This window comes from Ictalurus punctatus, chromosome 6 (assembly GCF_001660625.3).
Source record: "Ictalurus punctatus breed USDA103 chromosome 6, Coco_2.0, whole genome shotgun sequence".
Taxonomy (NCBI): Eukaryota; Metazoa; Chordata; class Actinopteri; order Siluriformes; family Ictaluridae; genus Ictalurus; species Ictalurus punctatus.
The window spans coordinates 32,629,252-32,641,794 of record NC_030421.2 but is presented as its reverse complement, the minus strand read 5'-3'; the positions used below and the strand labels follow the sequence as shown (position 1 = coordinate 32,641,794).

At 42.0% G+C, this 12,543-nt stretch overlaps 1 protein-coding gene across 2 annotated transcripts; it reads right to left on the bottom strand.

Annotated features, from left to right (window-relative positions):
* Nucleotides 1–222: 222 nt before the first annotated feature.
* On the bottom strand, nucleotides 223–11,790 carry mphosph8 (M-phase phosphoprotein 8). 2 transcript variants are annotated; one of them, XM_017470569.3, is made up of 14 exons: nucleotides 11,570–11,790; nucleotides 7,366–7,515; nucleotides 6,188–7,240; nucleotides 6,029–6,113; nucleotides 5,468–5,911; nucleotides 4,113–4,235; nucleotides 3,888–3,976; nucleotides 3,255–3,395; nucleotides 3,007–3,093; nucleotides 2,702–2,856; nucleotides 2,426–2,583; nucleotides 1,912–2,036; nucleotides 1,660–1,743; nucleotides 223–1,559 (listed from the first exon to the last, which is right to left on the bottom strand). In XM_017470569.3, exons 1-14 carry the CDS (start codon nucleotides 11,669–11,671, stop codon nucleotides 1,518–1,520), a joined length of 2,838 nt encoding a protein of 945 aa, XP_017326058.1. In that variant the 5' UTR covers nucleotides 11,672–11,790; the 3' UTR covers nucleotides 223–1,517. The 2 variants fall into 2 exon arrangements, with proteins under 2 accessions (XP_017326058.1, XP_017326057.1); XM_017470568.3 differs by having other exon boundaries at nucleotides 6,188–7,243; nucleotides 11,570–11,789.
* Nucleotides 11,791–12,543: the final 753 nt, after the last annotated feature.

Sequence of the window (12,543 nt, the reverse complement as noted above, 5' to 3'; positions counted from 1 at the left end):
GTTATCGTAGATTTCCACGGGTTAAACCTGTATGAAAACATGACAAATTCAACAGGATTTAAGATGATAAAAATCATACATATATAATAGTTATAATTCAGGAAAAGCAGCAAATCATCCATATAAATCAAAGTAACTCATCAGCAGCATCACGCAATGATGATACAACCTTTAAACAAAACTTTAAATTGTGAAATTGAACAAATTTTCCTTTTTCAAATGTTATGGAAACATATGTACAGTTTATTTGAACAGGAAGTCAAGCTGTGTGCATTCTCTCACTCTTCCATTTATCACACAGGAAGGTTAGCAAACAAAAACCATGTCTTGAAGTTAACAGTCAGGGGGAAATAAATGAAAACCCATGTTGTCCGGCACACTGTTTCCAGAAGAATCTCTAGTATAGTAACTCAATCCTGGTTGCAAATTCCAAGTATGATCCAGTCTAATCTTGATCTTAATATAAATTTATCATGTGACAATTCATTCAATTATTAAATCACGTGACAATTATCTCTGCCGATAGATCATGTTCTCACCGATCACTTCGGCCTTTATCGTAACTAGTCGTATAACCCGACTAAAAGGTCAGCAGTGTTTAAAAAGCTAACCACATACACCTTGGGGGTTAGAAAAGGAAAGGAGAGGAAAAAAAAAAAAAATTCATCACTTAATACAAAAGGTTCGTTACAAGCCTGATGGAGATGGGATGGAGGCAAGATCGTTCAATCCTTAACAAAAGGCATCATCAGACATGGTTCCTCCAGCCTCTGAGCAGATACTAGCCCTTAAAACAAACAGGCATCCCTGATACACACATATGCTTCGATAATACTTCCCCTGTACTGTTGAACAAACCCAAGATTGATAGACATAGTACATTTTCTACACTAATGATCCTACTCTCACAGTTTGCCCCAGAGGTCGAGGTTCGGTGTAAAAACCACCGAACGGGACAGTGACGGGAAGGAAATTAACTCCGGTGTTTAAAAGGTCAAGTGTCATATCTTGGTCCCACCAAAAAAAAACAAAACAAAAAAAAACCTAGTAGCAAGAACAACGGACATCTGCTCTCTATTTCACACACTAACACTCTTTCAGACACACATGCACAAGGCAAGTACACGGTGATGAGAAAACAACGTAAAATAACTATGGGTAAACCTGGAGTGATAAATTACTGTATTTAAAACAAGAAAAACCTTTACAAACATGATTTACAAATGAGCCTTTACAAATGCCGATCCCTCCCGCTTGTTTTGAATTTGTCTGGAAGTATAGCCTGACCAAAAAAAAACAAAAAACAAAAAAAAAAACCCAACAAAAAGAAATCCTGTAAAACTCCGAAAACACGTCGACGAACGTGTATCCGACGTCCGCTATGAAAGACTGGCTTGTGTATTTAGGCCGCCATTTCAAAGCCATTAAACTGAACAGGAACCATCTCTTCTTCTTCTCGGCTCTTAGTGTGATAAAAATTCTCTGCTGAACTTTGACCTTGAAGCGAAGACTGGACATCACTGTAGCTGGACTCTATATGCACCGATGAGAAGTTTAACCTGTGGAGATACATTAAGATGCAGTCTCGGATTAAAATCGTTCACGTGAAGAGGTTCTCTGCATGTTTGAGTGTCTGGCACTTCTGTAAACGACCCTCACCTTAGCTGTGGGTGACTCGGCTAGGCGAATAAAGAGTTTATTGGCTCCTTGAACAGGGCTGAAGGAATAAATAAAGTGGCTATCCTGTCGAGGGTAGAACACAATCAGATGGGTTGTAGATATTTACAGCGATTTCTTTATATATATATATATATATATATATATATATATATATATATATATATATATATATATACATATATATACACACACACATATAAAAATAAAAAAAAATTGTGAAAAGTGACTTACGAGGAAGATAGGCAGCTGGAACTTGTCGTTAAGGATGACAGCATGGACGCTACAGGGCCCACAGAGCCTGGCTGTGATCTCGGTCATGAAGTTAGCATGGAAGATGAAGAGAAGGATACCAGATCCTGACAAGAAACAATATTTTCACTACCTGCCTCAGCGCTAATATACAGTCTGTACAGGATTTCCAGAGGTTGATTGCGATTGTTGCAATTCAATTTTGATTTTCAAAATTTGCGATGCGATTTGCGGAGTTTTTTTGTGCTATTTTTTGCAGTGATGTTTTGTTGATGAATGAGACCTTTTAGCGGTACTCGTGCTCGATGCGTGTGAACTGAAGAGAGCTTTGTCTGAACGTGTGTTGCGATGACGTCACATGACGTGTCTCGACCCAAATCGCAAGCTCCGCTGAATATTGCAGCGTTTGCCTGATTCATTTCCGCGTTCGCAAAAAATCCTGCAGGGACTGAATACCGCTTATGGTATTGCCATTCCTTTGATTTCGGAGTCTTACCCTCTCCAGGTGTGTGCTGTGGGGGTTTGTAACTGAATTCCAGTGAGAAGTCTGGTCCCTCGCACAGGCGATGGCAGGCCAGAGGAAACACGGGCTCGAGCAGAGCCAAACGCGTCTCAAAATACGCTCTGATTGTCTCCTCTGCCACTGTCGACAACCTTGGAATTACATTCAAAAGATGTTCACTGATGTAAATCTCAGGTTTTAGGTTGTGTGAAATCTATGCATCATTCTTTTTTTTTTTGTTGTTCATCCGTCATTGATTTTAAAACTCACGTCTGGATGTGGTCTTTGATGAGGTCATACACCATCATGTTGTTGCTGAGCTTGGCAAAGTGCAAGGCTGTTGTCTTGTGCTTGGAGAGGATGTTGCAGTCAGCTCCGTACTCCAGTAGGAGGCGCACTACATCTGCGTTTCCTCTCCTACATGCCTAATAAGGCCAACAATGATAAACATGAATCTACTGATTGATAAAAGTTGGAGGACCGAGGTCTAAAAATACCCAAAAGGAAAACAATCCGTTTATCAGCACTCCCCAAATGAGGGAAGGAGTCTCCCTGGCTCTTTCCCCCATCGTTACCTTCATAAGAGCTGTCTCTCCACCCAGTGTCTGAGCGTTTAGACAGGATCCTGCCTCGAGAAGAACGGCCACAGTGGTGAGGAAATTCTGGAGAGAGAGATAACGAGGTTATTGCAGACCTTCTTTCTACCCTGTATGACTAAGACATTAGTGAGAGACATGAACAGATGTCTCCTGTGTTGAGTGTAAAGCAGCAGAACAGCTGCAGAACAGGTGCAGAACGGTTTTAGCAGCAAAGCAATAATTACCTTCTCGGCAGCGTGCATAAGGGCCGTGGTGCCGTTCCTCTGCCGCCCGTTAACCTTCACTCCTCTCTTAATCAGCAGCCGGAGGATGTCGTCCTGTCCGCCTGCGGCAGCCAGCATGGACAGGGACATACCGCTGGAGTCCTGCGAAGGACAGAGTGGGCACACACATGTGCAGAGACACCCAAAAAGGAAACCACAAAATATAAATCAGTTATCTAAAAGATTATTATTTTTCAAAAAAGATAGAGGCTAGCAATGATACTACAGGCCAGATGCTGACATAACATAAAAGACGGTCGAGACAACCCGAACACGATACAGCGAGACAGCTTTTCAGTATGGCTTCATCTCACAAGCTCATGAAACGCACTTTGACGTGAAAATAGGAACTTGTCACTTGGTACTGAAAGTCAGCAGTGTTTTTTCAGTGATTATAGACAAAATGCTTATTTACAAAGTTGTCCACTTAAAAAAAAACAAAAAAAAAAAAAAAAAAAAAAAAAAAAAAAACCATACGACACTAATTTACACTCATCTACAAAATTCCACTCGTCGAAAACACACTACCGGTCAAAACGTTTAGACACACTCATTCTTTATTTATTATCCCCGTGAAAACTGTATACGTCTTACCTCCTGGTCCAGATTATAGTCCTCTTTGGAACTGAGTGCACGTTTAACGGCCATATAATTCCCGTTTTTTACGGCATCCCGCAATTCAGCTGTGTTTGAAAACAAAAGAAACAGAGTAAAAGGTGTTGACAAAGGAATTCAAATCTTTATCTGTTATTATTATTATTATTATTTATCTGATTACTGTTATGAGTGTGTGTGTGTGTGTGTGTGTGTAAAACTCACTGGGAGTTAAGGCTAGTGGAGAGAGATTCTCATCCTCTCCGTTTAAGTGTTTCTGAAAGTCTTCCAGTGTCATCCAGTCCAGCTTCAGCTCAACTCCCAGGTTGAGAGAAGGCGGGCCCCTGTCTGTTACACAAAGCCACAAAGGCATTTTAGTACAGCTGCTACACGATGGCTCCTCGGGACAGACGCTCACGGCATTTACAATGTGCTGTGCAGCACCAGAGTGCTCACACAAACTAAGGTTCGATTTGAAATCGGTCAGCCTACAACGGCAATTTCATACACGAGAAGATATTACAGAGTATTCCGTAGAATGGTCAGTGGAACCGAGTCGAAACGTAACAATCCAGAATATACACTACTGCTCAAAAGTTTAGACACACTCTTTATTTATTTATTTATTTTCCACGTTTTAGAATAATAATAAAGTCATCAAAATTCTGGAGTAACACAAACTGAACTATGGGAATTATGTTGCGATTTAAAAAAAAAAAAAAAAAAATCCAAAATACATCAAAATAATTTTATATTTTAGCATCTTCGAAGTCGACGCCCTTTCTGCCTAGAATTTCCAGAAATGTATTCTTGGCGTTTTCTCACTCGATTTCTTGAGGAATTTCCCCGAGATGCTTTTTAAACAGTATTAAAAGGAGTTCGCTGGACTCCTGTCGCTGCTTTTCGGAATATTTCACTCAGAGTCGTCGTTTAAAAAAATATATATATTTGTAAATAAAATGTTTCTAATGAAAGAAATTAACACGTCGGCACGATTATATTTTTGTCTACGACACCGATTTCAAACATTTAATCACACACCTTCAGATCAAAAGCTTTTTAAGATCATGAGAAACATTTCAGTCGTGCGTCCACAAACTTTTGACCGGTAGTGTATGTTTCGGGAAGTGGGAGGAACCTGGAGGAAACCCACATGGACTTGGTAAGGACCTGCACAGAACCTCCAGAGACAGGACTGAAGCAGGGATGCAGGAGCTGTGAGGGGGCTAATGCTACCCGCTGCACCACCAGGCCACCCACTGTTTTATTTACTATCATTGACTGGAATTATTATTATTAGAGTCTATTATTTCCCGTTTTCAAGTTTAAGTAATGTATTTTTGCACACATGAAATAAAAGTTTCGGCCAATATGATGTTTTATCAGACATAGCGTCCGCCCCTAACAGGTAGTTTGACCCCTGACTGAGACAGGCCTGCAGAACCCCTGTATTTTAAAGCGTTACGTGATTATATTTTATTATAATACAATTCAGCATGAAACTTTTTTTAGAGAACAACAGAGGTGGGTACAGAGCGCCCCGAGTATAAAGATGTCGATGCGACCCTGTCGATACAGACCAGGCGTTTTGTCCGAGCGTTCCAGGGGGTCCTGAGAGTCCTGATTGTCGTCGCAGGCGATGAGAAGGCGAGACTCGCCGTCCTCCCGCCTCTTCCTTCTCCTCTCCTTCCACCTCGAGTCTTCGGTAGACTCGGCAGATGCCATAGTCTCCATCACGGGCCTCCTGTCCAGCCGATCTAACCGGGCCTCCTCGGCCAGTCTCTGTCTCTCTTTCTGTGCCTCTTCCATCCTCACCTTCCGCTCTCTCTGGGACTCCTCGAGCCTCTCTTTCCTCTTTTTCTCCTCCTCCTCAAGCCTTTCTTTCCTTCTTCTCTGCTCTTCTTCTTTCTGTTCACGCTGTAGATCCTCCTTCGTCTTGGCCACGGGTTCATTTGACCGCTCACTCTTTTCTGACTCCTGTGTGCTCTTTTCCTGTCTTTCTTCCGTCTCTATGGCCGTAGTGCCTGGAGATAAGCAGTAAAAGAAAACATCAGCATTAAAAAAAAAAAAAAAATAATAATAATAAAAAAATTATTAATATTATTTAGCACGAGTTAAAGTTTGAGGAATTGGTCACATACCCTCCTTTGCTTTTTCAGCTTTGTCAAACTCAGGCTTTTGCACCGGAGACTCCTTTTTCACTTTTTTGTCCGTCTTGACTGAACTCTGCAACATGTAAACAATGTCTCTAAGCACACTTGTCAACAAACAAACAAAACAAATAAATAACTGCCCGGTACCTTCGGTGTTGTGTGAGTTGCCGATTTCCTAGGCACACGATCCTTGGCCTCACAGTTGAGCAAAAACTTCTCGAAGAGATTATTAGGAGGAGCACCCTTCTCTCCAGGTTCTTCCTTCGTTTCCTTCGGCTCCTCTTCTCTCGGCTTGCTGGAAGCAGCTAAGACCGTAGAGGACGAAGAGGAGGAAGATACAGAGGAATCCTTTTGAGGAGTAGCGCTTGAGTCAGGACCTTTAGGCTTGGTTTTCGCTCTTGGCGTAGGCGCTGTGTCACTGGAGTCAGGCTCGTCCTCGCTGCGAGATGACTTGCTGCTGCTCTTACTGCTAGCCAGGCTCTTCAACTTATTTAGGCCACTCTCTTTGAGCAGCAGGGCTGAACTGTCGGTCTTCTTGGGGGTCTTGTCCTGAGCCAAGTCTTTGAAACCTTGCAACTTCGGGTCAGATTTGTTCTTCTTCTGTTTCGCCTTGGAATGCTCGCTCCCGCTTTCGCTCCGAGTGGACTTCTCGACGGTTTTGGGCGTTGTAGGTTTGGCTGTGATACTCTGGTTGCCTGTTGAAGAAGTGTCATCGGTGAATAACTCTGACGGCGCGTCGCTCTTGTCCGTCTCGTCGTCCGAGGTCTCGATCTCTTTCTTTTTAACGGACTTAACCTTTTTTTTCTTCTTTTCGTCAACACTGTCTCTCTTTTGCTTCCCTAAATCTTTAGCTTTGTTTTCTTTTTTGTGTTTCTTCGCGGGAGCGTCGTCCTCGTCCTCGTCGCCCTCTTCCTTTTCGATGGCTCGCTTCTTTATATCTGTGGCCTTCTCTTTCTTAGAAGGTGGTGGTGGCGGTGGTGTAGGAACCCTGTCCTCCTCTTCGTCAGACTCGGGAGCAGGCAACGGCTTGTCCTCCTTCAATCTCTCCTTCTTTTTCTTTTTCTTCCTGTCCTTCTCGTCGTCCGACTCCTCTGCGTGTTTCTTCTTTTTTTTCTTTTTCTTACCAGGTGACTCTTTCGGTCGATCTTTATCGCTTTCGCTCTCGGAGTTTGCGTCAAATAAGTCGCTCTTCATAGGCAGCTTCTGAGGGAAAAAACAATGGCAACTTACAATTATCTCATTTATAAAATGTACATTAAAAAAAAAAAATCAATTACTTTTTTTTTTTTTTAAGACTGTGTGGGAGAATTTCTGACAAGTCTCACCATGCTAGCATCTTTCTTAAGTTTTCTCTCAGCCAGAGTTCTCTCGTAGGCCAGCAGCACTTCGCTACAGTCCTCCAGGTGAGCTTTGGGTTCCCAGGTATCATCGTCTGATGAATAGTTCTTCCACCGCACACGGTATAGCACCTCTCCCTAAAAAGATCCCAAAAGGCAGAGTCTGTTAACTCAAAAAAAATCACAAACAAAACACACAATCGCAACATAAGTTTTCATTTTCTAATTCTACACAACAAGTTGCACAACGCGTTAATGCGAATGTCACGGAGGATCATTATTCACCATGTTGCTTAGTAACAGTAACCAACTGGACGACTGGTCTGCCTGTGTTTCTGGGCAGCACTTGAATAATCGCTACAGCTTGAACACAAAGATCTGCATTCATCTGGATCAGACAGGGCGGGCCTGCTTCCCTGTCAGTTGCACCACTGTTTCCTCTTACTGCGCTTTATCTCACTACACTCTTTTCCACAGTGCTTACACCCGCCGCCCCCAAGAGCAGTCAATCTTGTCTTTTAATTATCAAAGGTCAACCCCGACGCCTGCCGTCTAATTAAAGTGATACGCTTACAGGTTAGGCCTATTCCCTCGAACAGCGCGCTTGTCTGTATAAGCGTATTTATCTTACACGCACGTGGGACAGACTGTGGGAATTAACGTCTTATAAATGAGGGAAGCGAAAAGTAAGTGTGCTGTGTTGGTGCGTGTTCTCAGTCACTGAACGCCAAAGTTGTAACCGCGGTCAATCTGTCGACCCGGGAAAGGCTGAACTGGCTCGGGACTCCTTACTGCCTGTCTCCTGCTTCGTTACTAGACTCGTTTAGAGATGACCGGGTCGATGTCGATGATAACAAGCAGAGCAGATAGCATAAGCAGCCATCTACGTCACATGGTATGCAATAAAATTGCTGTAATTCTCCATGCAGAATCTTTTTTTTTTTTTTTTACATATTGGAGTAGCCATCAGATTATAATCGAACAGACACTGAAGTAATGTGATCGCTATAATAAATCGGGAAAATAAACAAAAGAATAAATAAATAACCAAATATTTAGGGGTATCGTTTACTATTCAGACAGATGATTAGTTCTTAGGCACTTTACAATACACTATAGCTAAACGTCAATACGTCATTAACGCAAATAAATTGCCATTCATGTTTCTTAATCTAGCTTTGGTGATTCTGTCTGCAGCCTGATTTAGATTAAAGCAGGAAGACAGACCTGTGCCACACGCGCACACACACACACACACATTCAGAGCTAATGACTCCCCATCGACACCTGCAAATAGGTACTGATTCAATAGGGAGGAGAGTACACGGACTAGTAACAGCACTGTGTGTAAACTACTGGATTTTCCCGCCAGTGAACGTCAACTGGTACATCACATGGCTCTAAAGCACTAATGTTCATGCAGCAGGATCCAGAGAAGCTCAAAACAAACACACACACACACACGAGTGTGATAAGTGAAGCATCTCAAACGCTCTTAGCTCCACTCACTTACACCACCATCCAACCTGAAATTTGCTCCTTTTCCTCTAACTTTCTCTCTCTCTTTCGTCAGTCTTTCTTTCCCTGTTCCTCTTCATCTCTCACACTCTTCTCCAAACTGAAATGTTCTAGGACACTTAACAAGGTACAGTGTATTGCAAGGTACTTACTTAAAAATAAATAAATAAATGAATGAATAAAACACTTAAGCAGTCTCCCTCAATCACATGACTGTTACTAAACTTGGAAGCACTGTACCAATCATCAGAGACAGTAGTGCATAATGCAGTTACACATACAAATGTTAACATGGCAGCCAAAGTAGGAACAAAACCTGCTGTGAAGTAGGGCACAGGCCTAACCAATCAGCTAGCAGTTAACAGAGCACTTCTGGTCTGTGGTATTGTGTCAAGCTGTAACGCGATAGCCGTCAACGCCAGACAGTTCATAAAGGCTCTCTCGACAGGAAGGGAAAATGTTGACGAGACACACACACGCAGACAAAATTACAGCAGGCCACTTTAAAACAGTGAAAGCCTACTAAAATGGTCTCTACTGTGTCTCAGGTTTGTGCATACACACACAGAGACCCCTGCTCATGTGAAATATATCACATCTGGATCACGCACAGATATGAGAGGGGGTTCAGAACTTATCTGAAAATGCTGATTAACCCTGTTGCACTTAACAAAAGTGAGGTAGTTAATCCATGTACCATAAGTGCATTGATGGATGCGCTCTCAAAGCACACCTACTATGGTTTTGAAATGTGCCCAATTTTGTTTTCAAGGTCTCATACAATAGATTTACATGCATCCGAGGGCAAAAAACACTTAACATTGTCATAATTTAAATCGCAAGCATTACCTCCCCTCACAAACGACTCGTTTAATGATCTGCTCTAAAGGATTCATTCTAAACTCCTCCTTTCAGAGAGCATACTCTGCTCTGATTGGTCAGATGTCCCAGTCTGTTGTGATTGGTCTACCACTGGAAAAGGAAAACACCCACTTCCATAGGTTTCAGTTCTGCCAATAAAGATGAGAGGCAGGGTTTTTGTTACCAAGTTACGTAGGTTAGTACAGGAAGTAAAGTCTGGAATTACTAATGATTCTTTTCAGCGGTTCAGAATCGGTTCCTTCTTTTGAGAGTCAATGGCTGCATTTACACTGCAGGTCTTGATGCCCAATTCCTATTGGTTTAATATAGCAGATTTTTTTTTTTTTGGTGACCCACTTACATCTTCTTTTAAAAGTGACCCATATCCGATCCCTCCATTTACACCATACACTTCCTGAAAAGCGTAGGCTGTAAAAACGGTGCAATTTGCAACGGACGCAGATGAAAACTTAAGACAAGATTTTGCTTTCAACACCATATTTAAAAAGTAATCAAAACACCAGCCTCTCAAAGCAGAGGAAAGAAAAACAAAAACAAAGAAGAGAGCCCTTGTTGTGTTTTCGCGATTGGTGTCCACCTGCGCTGACGTCATTCGCCGCCGTCGCTTTTTTAATGGCGTTGCCTACGACTCGCATTGACGGGGGAATATCCGATCTCTCCGCTTGCACGTATCCGATTTGTATCAGATTTATTCCCACATATATGAACGAGGCCTGAAACGGATCTGAGAATATCGGAATCCATGTGTTTTTTTTTTTTTTTTTTCAGGAATCGGGTCACTTGAACCATGTAGTGTAAATGCGACCAATAACTCCATCTGTCATGCGCTTTGATTTGAAACCTTGCAGAAGCGTTTACATTCACAAACAGGCTCTAACAACACACTACATGAAAGGTAATATTTGAAAAACAAACATAACAGAACAGCTGCACTTTAACTTTAGATTAGTGCTGCTTTCTGAACAGACATACAGCTGCGTCTCTCCTCTCCCTGGACATCGCTTTACAAGCCGAAAACATGTCCAGTACAGGAAAAGCTTTATGATGAGGGTTGCAAACCTTCACCCTGTAAGTGTCGAGTAATCATTACTTCCGGTACCGCTGTGGTACTGTTACCTCTCCACAGGTCACTCATATCAACAGGGTTGACCAAGTAGGAGACGTTTAAATCTTTATGTTTTTAAACTACTTCAAATCTGGTAGAAATTAAACAAAATCAAAAAGAAAAAAAAAGTCTGTTATTATTATTATTATTATTATTATTATAATATATATATTTTTTTGACAAAAAACAAACAAAAACAAAACAACAAACAGCTGCGTTTTTAAGTACTGCGCATTTTAAACCACGCAAACAACGGACAAAGAACCAAAAATAGCCACCGCAGAGTTCTTTCCATAATAATCTGCTGCTACATAGCTGGACAAGTCAGTCAGCAAATGAAGTGACCCTTGACGCTAGCCTGCAGCTAACGCTAGGAAAGTTAGCCGAGCTTACCTCATCTAAGCTAACTCCCCCAAGCAAGTGTTAGCAACGACTAGCAATTCCTGACCACTGGAAAAAAAAAAGTCCGCCTCTTTAAGACTCATGCACGTTTATCCGCACAATTGTAGCACTTTTCCCCTCAAGAAAAGAAATATTGTAAAGCATAGCGCATTGGTCTAATCGCTCCCAATGTTGAAAGCTCCGCTGCGCCAGCTAACAAGATGGCATCCCAGCTAGCATGATAGGGACTAGCCGTGTAAGCTAACAGTCGTTCCCACTCACTCACTCACTCACTCACTCACTCACATCTTCCACTCGCATGTCAATAATCCTTTCCACTTCGTATACATCCTCTTCTTCGTCCTGTTCGCTATCCCCAGGGTCCGCTCTCTCTGCACCGGAATCCATTTGTATATGCACAAGGTAAAAGCAACACTTTTAAACTTGCTACAAGAGCAGCATTGCACGAAAGACCTCGCCTTAACGGACAACTCCTCCAGAGAGCAGCAGGAGCTGTTCTGATTAAGGTGGGCGAGGGACGGGGAGGAGCTGGGCGTCTGGGGGCGGGGCGGAGCTTCCGGGGGCGTGTCCACGCCGTCCAGTACTAGTGACCCTCGCCCAAGAGAGAAAATACACTGAAGAGTGAAGTTATATTATGGACAACCTCATGAGTAAAACATTTTACATACGTATTTATAGTTCCACAGACCACCAGGTGGAAGATATACTCCATCTGTCTTGGTAGTGATGTGTGAGCCGACTCGCGTATATATATATATATATATATATATATATATATATATATATATATATATATATATAAGTTTTGCCCAAAAGTTTGCATACCCCTTGCAGAATCTGATAAATCTTAATTCTGTTAACAAAATAAAAGGGATCATAACAATCCCATGTTGTTGTTGTTTTTTTTATTTAGCACTGTCCTGAATAAGCTATTTCACGTAACATATAGTCCACAAGATAATAGCTGAATTTATAAAAATGACCCTGTTCAAAAGTTTACATACGCTTGATTATTAATACTGTCTCGTTACCTGGATGATCAACGACTGTTTTTATGTTTTGTGATAGTTGTTCATGAGTCCCTTGTTTGTCCTGAGCAGTTAATCTGCCCACTGTTCTTCAGAAAAATCCTCCAGGTCCTGCAGATTCTTTGCTTTTCCAGCATCTTCTGCATATTTGAGCCCTTTCTAACAGCAGTATATGATGTTGAGATCCATCTTTTCACACTGAGGACAACTGAGGGACTCGTGCACGACTAG